Genomic DNA, 12,982 nt, shown 5'->3' on the forward strand with positions numbered 1-12,982 from the left:
TAAACGGAATGGAGCTAAGCACAGGCAAAATCCTAGAAGAAAACCTGGTTCAGTCTGCTTTCCACCAGACACTGGGAGATTAATTCACCTTTCAGCAGGACAATAACCTAAAACATCAAGCCAAACCTACAATGGTTGCTTACCAATAAGACAGTGAATGTTCCTGAGTGGCCGAGTTACAGTTTTGACTTACAGTAAATCTACTTGAAAATCTATGGCAAGACCTGAAAAAGTTACATAGCGATGATCAACAACCAATTTGACACAGCTTGAAGAATTTTTAAAAGAATAATGGGCAAATGTTGCACAATCCAGGTGTGGAAAGCTCTTAGAGACTTACCCAGAAAGACTCACAGCTGTAATCGCTGTCAAAGTATTGACTCAGGGTTGTGAATACTTATGTAAATTAGATATTTCTGTATTTATTTTTCAATATATTTGCTAAAATTTATACAAACATGTTTTCACTTTGTCATTATGGGGTATTGTGTGTAGATGGGTGAGAGAAAAAAATATATTGACTCAATTTTGAATTCAGGCTGTAACACAACAAAATGTGGAATAAATCAAGGGGTATGAATACTTGCTGAAGGCACTGTATCATTAATTGATTAGAAAATATTGCAGGCAGTAGCACATATTGCAGACTGTGGCTTTAAGTGTGTGACAACTGAAGTGCCAGAGTATGTCCATCATATTCTCCCAGGACCCAGGAGTGTGATCACTGCAATATGGGTCACACACACAGGGCCTGGGCCCAACAAGAGATTAAACAGAATATGGCACATCGTTTGTTCTGCAGCTGAATCTTTTTTACAGCTGGCTATAGCAGCGTGTGTGCAGCACTGTCACACCATCACATCATTGGCTTTTTTCAGCCTTCTAAAAATGTTGAATACTCTCCTTAATCATAAGCTGTGCAACACTCAGGCTCTGATTTGACTTTAGTTTGGCATTTCTATGAGTTAGTGTGCTGTACATGGATAGGGTTTACTGCAATAACTTAATACCTTGCTCCTATCATAAGAATCATTGTTGTGTGTTTTCTTTCTAGTGTTAAATGCAACACAATAATATCTGTCTTCAGGTCGTCATTTATGGTGCATGCAATTACAGTAGCCTAGGTGATTTGCTTTGATTCTACTGATTAGTAATATTTAATGACTACTAGTAACAGTACTATTGAATTACTGAGAATAGAATTCAATTGACTCTACAGATGGAACAACAGCCCTTTTGTCACGTCTTCCACCGAGGCTGCCTCCCCTCCTTGTTCGGGCAGGTTTCAGCGTTCGTCGTCACCGGCTTACTAGCTACTGCCGATCCCATTCTCATCACTCCACTTGTCTTGTCTTGTCAATCACACACACCTGGTGCTCATTCCCCTAATTAGTATGTGTATAAGTGTTCCCTCTGTTCCCCTTGTCTTTGTGAGTGATTGTTTCATTGTGAGAGCGTGTAGCTCGGTTGAGCTACTCTTCCATTTGTTATTGCCAAGGTGGAATATTTCCCTTGTGATAGTTTCGTTTTGACGCTGGGTTGCATTTTATTTATGTAAACGGAATAAACTCTGGACTTCGGTGTTTTACCTCCTGCGCCTGACTCCTTCTTTCACACCTCGTCACACCTTTAAAAGGCAGTGTTGTTGCTGTGCTGTGCCTGCAGATGCATGCTGAGCTGCAGTGTGACCACACTTAGCAGGTATCTGTGCAGTACCACTCAGGGTAAACAGATGCCATATTCTGTTGTGTTTGACAAACAAAACAGTGAAATATTAGCTGAAATTTCATATAGCTTAGAGCTCAAATCTGCAAGCACTGCTGTCACTGCATGCTGAATGCCCTCTGTCCATACTTGATGATTCCCTTTTCTTATCTGCGTTATCTTCAAGTGAGAGGACTCACAGTACCAGTCAAAAGTTTGGACACACCTACTCATTCCAGGGTTTTTTCTTTATTTTGACAATTTTCTACATTGTAGAATAATAGTGAACACATCAAAACTATGAAATAACGCATATGGAATCATGTAGTAACCAAAAAAGTGTTAAACAAAATATATTTTATATTTGAGATTCTTCAAAGTAGCCACCCTTTGCCTTGATGACAGCTTTGCACACTCTTGACATTCTCTCAACCAGCTTCATGAGGTAGTCACCTGGAATGCATTTAAATTAACAGGTGTGCCTTCTTAAAAGTTAATTTGTGGAATTTCTTTCCTTCTTAATGCGTTTGAGCCAATCAGTTGTGTTGTGACAAGGTAGGGGGGTATACAGAAGATAACCCTATTTGGTAAAAGACCAAGTCCATATTATGGCAAGAACAGCTCAAATAAGCAAAGAGAAATGAAAGTCCATCATTACTTTAAGATATGAAGGTCAGTCAATACGGAAAATGTCAAGAACTTTGAAGGTTTCTTCAAGTGCACTCGCAAAAACCATCAAGCGCTATGATGAAACTGGCTCTCATGAGGACCGCGACAGGAATGGAAGACCCAGAGTTAACTCTGCTGCAGAGGATAAGTTCATTAGAGTTACCAGCCCCAAATAAATGCTTAACATCAACTGTTCAGAGGGGACTATGTGAATCAGGCCTTCATGGTCGAATTGCTGCAAAGAAACCACTAATAAAGGACACCAATAATAAGAAGAGACCTGCTTGGGCCAAGAAACACGAGCAATGGACATTAGACCGGTGGAAATGTGTCCTTTGGTCTGGAGTCCAAATTGGAGATTTTGGGTTCCAACCGCAGTGTCTTTGTTAGACGCGGTGTGGGTGAACGGATGATCTCTGCATGTGTATTTCCCACCGTAAAGCATGGGAGGAGGAGGTGTTATTGTGTGGGGATGCTTTGCTGGTGACACTGTCCGTGATTTATTTAGAATTCAAGGCACACTTAACCAGCATGGCTACTACAGCATTCTACAGCGATACACCATCCCATCTGGTTTGGGCGTAGTGGGACTATCATTTGTTTTTCAACAGGACAATAACCCAACACACCTCCAGGCTGTGTAAGGGCTATTTTACCAAGAAGGAGAGTGATGGAGTGCTGCAACAGATGACCTGGCCTCCACAATCCCCCGACCTCAACCCAATTGAGATGGTTTAGGATGAGTCGGACCGCAGAGTGAAGGAAAAGCAGCCAACAAGTGCTCATTATATGTGGGAACTCCTTCAAGACTGTTGGAAAAGCATTCCAGGTGAAGCTGGTTGAGAGAATGCCAAGAGTGTGCAAAGCTGTCATCAAGGCAAAGGGTGGCTATTTGAACAATCTCAAATATAAAATATATTTTGATTTGTTTAACACTTTTTTGGTTACTACATGATTCCATGTGTAATTTCATAGTGTTGATGATTTCACTATTATTCTACAATGTAAAAAATAGTAAAAATAAAGAAAAACCCTTGAATGAGTAGGTGTGTCCAAACTTTTGACTGGTAGTGTAGCTGTATAAAACATAGCCTAGGGAGTCTTAAATTTGTGCAGCTTTGCTAAATATAATACAATATGGAACCTATTTTTGTATTTTTCCTATTCACGTTTCCTGTTTTGCTTGTGGAATAAATTGCTCTAATCAGCATTTTCAAGGTTAATAATTAATTGTTGCATTTAGGTCCTGTAGTCTTCCTGAAAATTACTGTAAAAGTGTTACTTACTCTCTAGATCCAATATTCAACCTAGAGAGACAGATGGACACTATGAATAGTTTCAGGAAGTGTGTATCTGTCCATCCTGTTGGAAAGGTGTCACTCCATGGAAAGCACACCACACTGTCTCAATGGGTTTAATTTCAGTTGGACACTTCCCCACGGCCCCCTACTCACCAACTGCGCCTTGGATGGTGGTGCAGTGTGTTTCTCCATGCTTCCCTCTTTCCTGCCCCAACAGCTCTGTGTTTTGAATGAGCAGAGGTTCTTCATGAATCCCAGGAAGGCTGGAGCTGCCATGTGTTGTCATATGAGCCCATTGGATGAGCTTTGCTGTCTACTGCCATGGCTCAGCCTCTCAGTGATCTCTCTGCTTCTGAGGGAGGGGCCTTATGTTGCACCCTGTTAGAGCAGGTGGCTTTCTGTGGGGGGATAGGATAGATACAGGAGAGGTCTACAGTGTGTCCTGTCTTGAAGACACCAAATATTGTCAAACTCACACTGCTGAGCCTATAGGGTCTTTTAGGATAAATATCTCCTGATAATGTTTGCTATAAAGAATGTGCATGCTCATTGTCATATATATTCATGCAGGGCTTTTGATGATTGGTTCATCTGAGCTTTTTATAGGATTTATAGGATTTATAGTTCCTGGTAGACTCATTGTTTGAGATGAACAGTCCATTGGGTAGCGTTAATGGAAGACAGTGGGCTTGCATCCCGGGGATGTAAGGACAAGCCTGGTTGTACAAAGCCAGCCAGGTTCGGAAATCCTTCCTTTTAATTAAATAATCTTCCAATGAATACATTTAGAGTGTGGGGGAAGCGTGTGCTCAGAATGGAAGTACAAATGCGCTCTGGAGGTTTGCCAGTATTTAATCTTCTCTCTCTCAATAAACCCTGCCTGCAGCCCATTCCTCATCGTTCACTTGTACTGAGGAAAGGTGTCTTTGAAAACACCACCACCGTATCAGCACAGATTCAATGCAATAGCTTTCCCTCGTAGGTTGAGATTTAATGTTTTTAAATCACAGCAGCTGCTTTTGTGTGCCCCAGATATGTACTTGAGAACATCTAAATTAATTCCCTATGCTTATACTGAACAAAACATAAGTGACCTACTTAAGATTATTTTTCCTCTGTCACGGTTTCATAATACTGCTCCTGGATGACTAAGAAGTCTTTGTATCCTCAAATGTTCTGCTCCATAGTTTGAAGTCTGTTTCTCCCCGTACTGCTCATGTTGTTGACAGGGGGCACGGCCAGGCTGCGTTTTGAAGAACAATATTGAGTGCTTTCAAGATGTAGTTATAGAAAGAGCCGATGTTGATGAGAAACATGTGGGACAGTCAGGACGTCATCATCAGGCCTCTGCGATTAATGAGTCAAATGGAGAATGAATATGTTCCTGCCTTCCCAGCTAACAATTCTAGCGAGAGAGAGAACGTTTTTGTAATGTTAGCCGTAATGGTCCCCAGATGTTTAAGTGTCCAGTTCTCCGTTAGTTAGGGGAACATTCTATGTATGTTAGCAAAAATCTCCTGAGATCCTATTTTGCATGTTTTGGCATTAGAGTTAGGAGAACATTCCCTAAATGTCAAACAGAACATACCCAGAATGTGGTTGCCATGTTCTCAGAATATCCAATATTAATTTTCTAGACACATTTCATTGGACGCTGCAAGAACATTCCTGTGTCCAGTTTTCTGAAGGTTAGGACAATATTCCACCATTGTCCCACCAAACATATACAAAACATGGGTTGCCATGTTCTCAGAATATAAGATATTAATGTTCTAGACATGTTTCATGGGAACGTTGCAGGAACATTTCTGTGTATCAGTTGTCAGGACGTCACCTGATGGTCCCCCCCCCCCCCCCCACCCCAATGTATTTCTTGTTGTTTAATTACACATCACGCCTTGTTAGTGTTGCTGAGACCATCAAGGCCCTGATTGGTGAACCACTGATCCATTTACAGCTGTTGGTCTGTTGGCAAGGTTAGGGACACACACAGTGCTTTTAACATACAGAGTTTTCAACTTACATATTTGACACACTTTGACTTACATGATTACATTGTGCATGTTGATTTATATAGTCATTATTATTCAGCATTTCCTCACGTAGGATTTGAACCTGGTTCACGGCATTCCGATCTTTCTGCTACGCAACCATGTCTGTATAAATGATCATTTAATCTGAGTATCCTCTCATTATTGATTTGATGTAATTATTTCAGCAATTTTAGGGCTTTCTGTATAGTGGTCTAATGTTGGTGGGGCATTTTACCCTGTTTTATGTTACTCTTGAATCACTATAATCAATAAAACAGGTTTGAGATTTACTTCAAAGTGCATTTCAAGAAGACGATGGAGAGATGATTAGCTATAAAGAATGAATAAATACTCATCATTTATGAGAGGTAGTGGCTATTATTTGTGCTCAAAGGATCATTTTACAGATTCAAATTTTTCAATGAGGAACTGATTTTAATTAGATCAGATGAGGGTGTTGTAAATGTTGCCAAGTAATGACATTAACATATGTTGCTAAGAATGTGAGAGTAGGGTGACTCCCCTCGTGGGTCTCGAACCCAGACCACCAGCACCAATGACGAACACCCTAACCACTGTCGCAATAAGGGATAGCCCTAGATTTTAAACAACTGGATAGGTGTAAGCAATATGGTGAATGCACTTGGAAGTAAATCTCAGCTCTGTCAAAAGTACACTCAAGAAAAAGTATTTTATTGATCATAGTGATTCAAGAGTAACATTGAGTAGGTCTAAGCCCTTAGATCACAATATCTACTAAGCTAACATATGGAATTGTTTTAAGATGGTCATAAAATGGATCATTTAGCTATTTGATTTAGAATTTTAGGACCCCTGTACGTATAACAAAAATATATACAGTATATAAAACAAAAATATATACATGAAACATTGAATTTGTCCTTTACTGCTATAGCCCATAGAAATGCATTGAATAACACATGTGTACATGGCAAAACAGACAGTCCAAAAATGTATCATAAGGAATAAGGTTTAGAAATGTCTGTCCTATATCTGAGATACAATAGATACAATTTAGACACACGTTTGGTCTCTTTATTCATGGCACTTTTTACCCCATATGCATGTTGAGCCTTCACTCCTGTGAAGATTGTGTGAATCATAGAGCAAAACAACGGACACCTTCGTGTTCGTGAGAGTCTCCCCTATCGATATTGGTGTCTTATAGCTCAAACGGTTTGGTCTGAATAGTCGGTTTTGTGAGACGACTTCTTCGAAATGAGGACGTCCGTGTCAGAGAGTTCAGATGAAAGTAAAGCTTGTGGATGTCGTAGAGCAAGACGATCGTTATACAGATGATTTCATGACAATTTTCTTGTCCGGATCCTCTCATGTGTAGAAAAAGACCTCTTTTACAAGCCCCATGTTATGGAATAGGCACACACTTTATATCGGTGGAAAGAGGGGATTGAGCTGCAGCCACTGCAAGAAATGCTAAGTCTCTAGCATAAACACACTTGGAGCTATTCAAAAAATTTAAATTACGTCACTGTTATTATGCACGGGTGTGTCAATCGACTCTAGGGGGCTATCCCTCAGAAAACTGGACACGTATATTCCAGCAATGTTCCCATGAAATGTGTCTAGAACATTAATATCTTATATTCTGAGAACATGGTAACCACGTTCTGGGTAAGTTCTATTTGACATTAAGGGAATGGTCTCTTGGAAACAGTCCTTGTCTGTCAATGGAACCAGTGGCGGACTGGGACAAGAATTCAGCCCTGGCATTTTTTATGATTTATGGCTGGCTGGCTGGCTGGCTAGTGGCTTGTGTGGAATTTGAGTATATGGTGGTTAAACTACCTGTGAGACTCTTTTCTAATACCTCACATAATCTTTTTTAATACCTCACAAATGATCACGCCAGGCTACTTTGACATTAACAAACTGAGAATCTGAGATCAATAAAAAGGACATCATCTCGAATCCATCAATAGATTAGCCTACGCCTGGGTGTGTGGAGACACACATTGGACAATATGAGGAGGAAATTATAGTCCTAAAAAAGCTTTCCAGTTTCACTAAAATACCCAATGATGCGCAGCTCACTCACCGGTGGCTGATGCACTCGTGCCAAAAGCCTATCTCTCTCTTGTTTTACTTTGTAAAACAATGTTTGCTCAACAGGCCTATTTGGATGTTAAAATAATATTTTGGTAGCCTACAGCAGACAGATTATAGTCTTCTCTTTTCAGTAGGAGCCATTTGCTTTCCAACCTCTTTTCCCGCGATTGTTTTAGAAATGTAGTGAAAGGCCTGTTTTGTCTGCATGCTGTTCACTGACAGATTTGCCGCACGTTCCTGATTGTAGGCCTAGGCTATGCCTTCTTATTGGGCTACACACAATCCACAGGTAGGCTATTTTTTTAAAGAAGCTCTGCGGCTAAATTATAGGCCTACTCATGGTGTAGTAGGCTATTCTGAATTATTGAATTTATTTCTGAACATACGGCAGTAATTCTATAACTTTGGCAAATGTATTTACATTTATCAGGGGGTTGGAGCACCTCCAGCACCCTTCCCACAGCTATGATTCTATAAGGAAATAAATGATGAAGTGCTGCTGTGAGTAGGCTATCAGCCAACCAGACCGAATATTGATGATGATTTAGCCTACATCAAATGTTATGCTGCTGTGGCAGTATGATGTCGCCTAAATCAAGTGTAATGCTGCTGTGGTAGTAGCCTACTGGTGATATTTAAACCAAATAGTTTGCTACACACAGTCGACCAGTCAATTGTCAAGCCATGCATGTTTGGATACTGGCCTCATGAAATCTCCATAGCCTGCAGGGCAGACTGGGGAAAAGGCACAACCAGGCACACGTGAGCTCCGTACAGGCACAGGGCAGACCAACAGACAGGTTAGGGGTGGGGGGTGGTGAACTTAACGACATCACAACGACTTGGGGGCAACGACAAAAACTGTATACAAAAAGAAAAATGATACCACCACCCAAAAGGACACTTGGCGAGTGGGAGGGCAAAGGGGCAGGTGCTCAAGCACAGGTAAACCCCTATCTGTGCCTGACTGCATGCACTGCCAACTCAGTGACAGTAACAGTGCCACCAACCACATGGAAGAATAAACACATTTGCTGTGCTTGTTGCTTTCAAAAACTGTTAAATGATTCTCGCTGTATCACATTTGTATCCTGTCACTTTAGTTGATACATGATGGAGTGCTGTGTGTGCATGTGTGTGTGTGTGAGAGAGAGAGAGAGAGAGAGAGAGAGAGAGAGAGAGAGAGAGAGAGAGAGAGAGAGAGAGAGAGAGAGAGAGAGAGAGAGAGAGAGAGAAAGGGATAGGGAGTGAGGGAGAGAGAGTGAGGGAGAGAGAGAGAGGTGACAATGTAGAATGTGTTCTACATGCTTTCAGTCACTCTTTAAGTCCCATCTCTCTCCTCATTTTCCAGATGAAGGGCACTACAACGAGTCATCAAGGCATACGGCTCTGCCTCAGGACCCAGCCGTGGCCTCTAACCTCTCTGCCAGGGCAATGCCAGTGGAGGACGGGCCCCGGGCCCCTCCAGCCATACCCACGGACCCAACAGACCCATCAGGGGTGACAGCAGAGATCACCAGAGAGCAGCCTGTGCAATCGTCAGTGCTAGCTAATGCCTCCTCCTTAGCCTCCTCCTCAGCCATCAACAGTGACAATCAAACAGCAGGAACAACAGACCCTTTGTCTTTAGCCCCTGTAACCAACAGCACCTCAAACACCAGCCCAGGTAGGACACATCATCAAACAATAATCCACCCCATGTTGTTGTAGAAGAAAAAATACAATAATAATGTTGTGTACGTACATACAGCCTCATGACTGTTGTTAGTGTCTCTACACACTAGAGAGACTTTGGTTTCTTGTCATCATCATCATCATCATCATCATCATCATCATTATGCTCTGCACCTTCATTCCCTCAAAATCCCATTTTATTTTGGTCCAGCTCAGTCCCACATTACCCTGCTCCATCCCCTCCATCATCTTCTTCCCAATGCCTGCTGCCTCTCCAGGTCTGACCTCATCCTCACATTATGGGACATCATCCAAATGGGAAATATTTCACCTGATATGACCTGATTTTGCATCATTTAAACACTGCTCCTTCTTTCATTGCAGAGGAGGCGGACAGCAATTTGCCTGCGAACCCAGATTTGCCTACAGTCCCAGTGTCCTCTCTGGCCACACTGGGGGAGAGCGACGCCACCCTCCCAGACAATGTGACTAGTCCTTTCTCGACTCACACATGGAACTCCACTACACCTGCAAGGGCTGACACCAACACCACTCCACCATCCACCACAGCAGCACACACCAACCCAACGCCAGACACTGTGACCAATGATAGTCTACAGCTTACGACTGTGACCACCACGACCGTAACGCCCCTGACCGTGACCACCACAACTGTGACACCCCAGACCACGACAGCTTCGACCACAGAGGCTGTTACGACCACGACGTGGACCACTACGACCAGACAGGAAATGACCACCCTCCAAGAGACCACAGTGATGGCAACCACAACTGACCAACCCACCACCACAACCACTACTGCTCCCACTATCACAACCACAACCGCTCCCACTACAACTACAACTGCACCGACTACCACTTTGACCATCCCCACAACCACAAAAGGAACAACCCCTGGACCGACCACAACTGAACCTCCCCCCACCAGTCCTGAAGAGGAGCGTCTACCATGTAACATCACTGAGAAGACCTGGGTCAAAACAGGTACAGTATGGGCTCTCAATCTGTTTAGCCCAAAAAAATAAAAAAGATTTGAGATGTCACAGTATGATTACATCCCTAATAAAGACCCTCATAATTTGTTTTATATCTGTTTGCTTTCCTCCACAGTTTTGTCCATGCAGTTGTGGAGGAACAGGCTTGATATCATCACGAGGCAGAATCTGTCTAAAGGACTCACCCATGCTCTACAGAGGGCCTTCAATGACACCAATGTTTATGTCCAGGTCCGTATTATTCTCTGTGTTAGGATGCTGTTACTGCTGCACTGTAACTGGAGAAGAAAGTCTACTACATCAAATACAGTATGTGCCATAGTCCTGTTTAAATGTTGATCATCCATCTTCACGTTGTTGGAAAAGGATTTCACATTAGTTACAGTTGCTGGCTATTCACAGCACAGTATGGTTAATCATCTCTGGATGGCCAGTTCTAGGAACTATAGTGAGTGTATTTACTTATTCTGGCTCCCCTCTTAGCCATGGGGTACAATCTCTCACTTTGATAGCAGAGGAGACTGAAGTGCCTAACGGTGAAAGGATTTCAATATGATGATAAATGGCATCTTGAATTGTGAATAGGCTTTGCTTTATAGAGGTTGTTAACAGTATGTGAAGAGAATAGCTCTTTATTGACCCTACCAGCTGAATGACTAAAACCTATCATTACCAGCGTTTCCTCTTCAGACATGTCCATTATTCATATGTTCTCTGTGTTACTCTGTCTTTCTATTTTACACTCAGTCCTTCTTGGTCTCATTCCTCCCTGTCTTGGTCTCTCTCTGTCTCTGTCTCTGTCTCTCTCTCTCTCTCTCTCTCTCTCTCTCTCTCTCTCTCTCTCTCTCTCTCTCTCTCTCTCTCTCTCTCTCTCTCTCTCTCTCTCTCTCTCTCTCTCTCTCTCTCTCACTCTCTCTCTCTCTCTCTCTCCCTGTCTTGGTGTCTTTCCCTGTCTCTCTCCCTGTCTCTGTCTGTCTGTCTGTCTGTCTGTCTGTCTGCCTGCCTGCCTGCCTGCCTGCCTGCCTGCCTCTCTCTCTCTCTCTCTCTCTCTCTCTCTCTCTCTCTCTCTCTCTCTCTCTCTCTCTCTCTCTCTCTCTCTCTCTCTCTCTCTCTCTCTCTCTCTCTCTCTCTCTCTCTCTCTCTCTCTCTCTCTCTCTCTCTCTCTCTCTCTCTCTGATGTCTGATTCAGTTTAAGTCCATTGATTTCCTACCTGTGCTGTCTGTCTGTCTATCTGTCTGCCAGAGGTGTGATTCAGTGGTTACTACTCAATCCCAGTCCTCTTCTCCTCTCCCCATCAGAACCCATGTATTATTACTGAGCCCGGAAGTGATCAGCAGGAAACAACACAAACACAAGCTGCATAGTTATGTGTCTGGGGGTTGCAGCTAACACATACAGTGAGGGAAAAAAGTATTTGATCCCCTGCTGATTTTGTATGTTTGCCCACTGACAAAGACATGATCAGTCTATAATTTTAATGGTAGGTTTATTTGAACAGTGAGAGACAGAATAACAACAACAAAAATCCAGAAAAACGCATTTCAAAAATGTTATAAATTGATTTGCATTTTAATGAGGGAAATAAGTATTTGACCCCTCTGCAAAACATGACTTAGTACTTGGTGGCAAAACCCTTGTTGGCAATCACAGAGGTCAGACGTTTCTTGTAGTTGGTCACCAGGTTTGCACACATCTCAGGAGGGATTTTGTCCCACTCCTCTTTGCAGATCTTCTCCAAGTCATTAAGGTTTCGAGGCTGACGTTTGGCAACTCGAACCTTCAGCTCCCTCCACAGATTTTCTATGGGATTAAGGTCTGGAGACTGGCTAGGCCACTCCAGGACCTTAATTTGCTTCTTCTTGAGCCACTCCTTTGTTGCCTTGGTCGTGTGTTTTGGGTCATTGTCATGCTGGAATACCCATCCACGACCCATTTTCAATGCCCTGGCTGAGGGAAGGAGGTTCTCACCCAAGATTTGACGATACATGGCCCCGTCCATCGTCCCTTTGATGCGGTGAATTTGTCCTGTCCCCTTAGCAGAAAAACACCCCCAAAGCATAATGTTTCCACCTCCATGCTTGATGGTGGGGATGGTGTTCTTGGGGTCATAGGCAGCATTCCTCCTCCTCCAAACACGGTGAGTTGAGTTGATGCCAAAGAGCTCGATTTTGGTCTCATCTGACCACAACACTTTCACCCAGTTCTCCTCTGAATCATTCAGATGTTCATTGGCAAACTTGGCCCTGTATATGTGTTTTCTTGAGCAGGGGGACCTTGCGGGCGCTGCATGATTTCAGTCCTTCACGGCGTAGTGTGTTACCAATTGTTTTCTTGGTGACTATGGTCCCAGCTGCCTTGAGATCATTGACAAGATCCTCCCGTGTAGTTCTGGGCTGATTCCTCACCATTCTCATGATCATTGCAACTCCACGAGGTGAGATCTTGCATGGAGCCCCAGGCCGAGGGAGATTGACCGTTCTTTTGGTGTTTCTTCCA

At 42.9% G+C, this 12,982-nt stretch overlaps 1 protein-coding gene across 1 annotated transcript in view; it reads left to right on the forward strand.

The window, feature by feature from the left end:
* Positions 1 to 12,982, forward strand: part of LOC311137250 (UPF0606 protein KIAA1549L-like) — a gene marked incomplete at both ends in the record, with an annotated part of 50,456 nt that overhangs the window by 8,930 nt on the left and 28,544 nt on the right. Inside the window, 3 exons of the mRNA XM_084171639.1 lie at positions 9,147 to 9,461; positions 9,854 to 10,474; positions 10,601 to 10,716. Coding sequence (XP_084027765.1) covers positions 9,147 to 9,461; positions 9,854 to 10,474; positions 10,601 to 10,716 — 1,052 coding nt within the window. The remainder of the gene's footprint in view (positions 1 to 9,146; positions 9,462 to 9,853; positions 10,475 to 10,600; positions 10,717 to 12,982) is intronic.

The sequence above is a fragment of the Coregonus lavaretus genome (genome assembly GCF_964263955.1).
Source record: "Coregonus lavaretus genome assembly, chromosome: 11".
NCBI lineage: Eukaryota > Metazoa > Chordata > Actinopteri > Salmoniformes > Salmonidae > Coregonus > Coregonus lavaretus.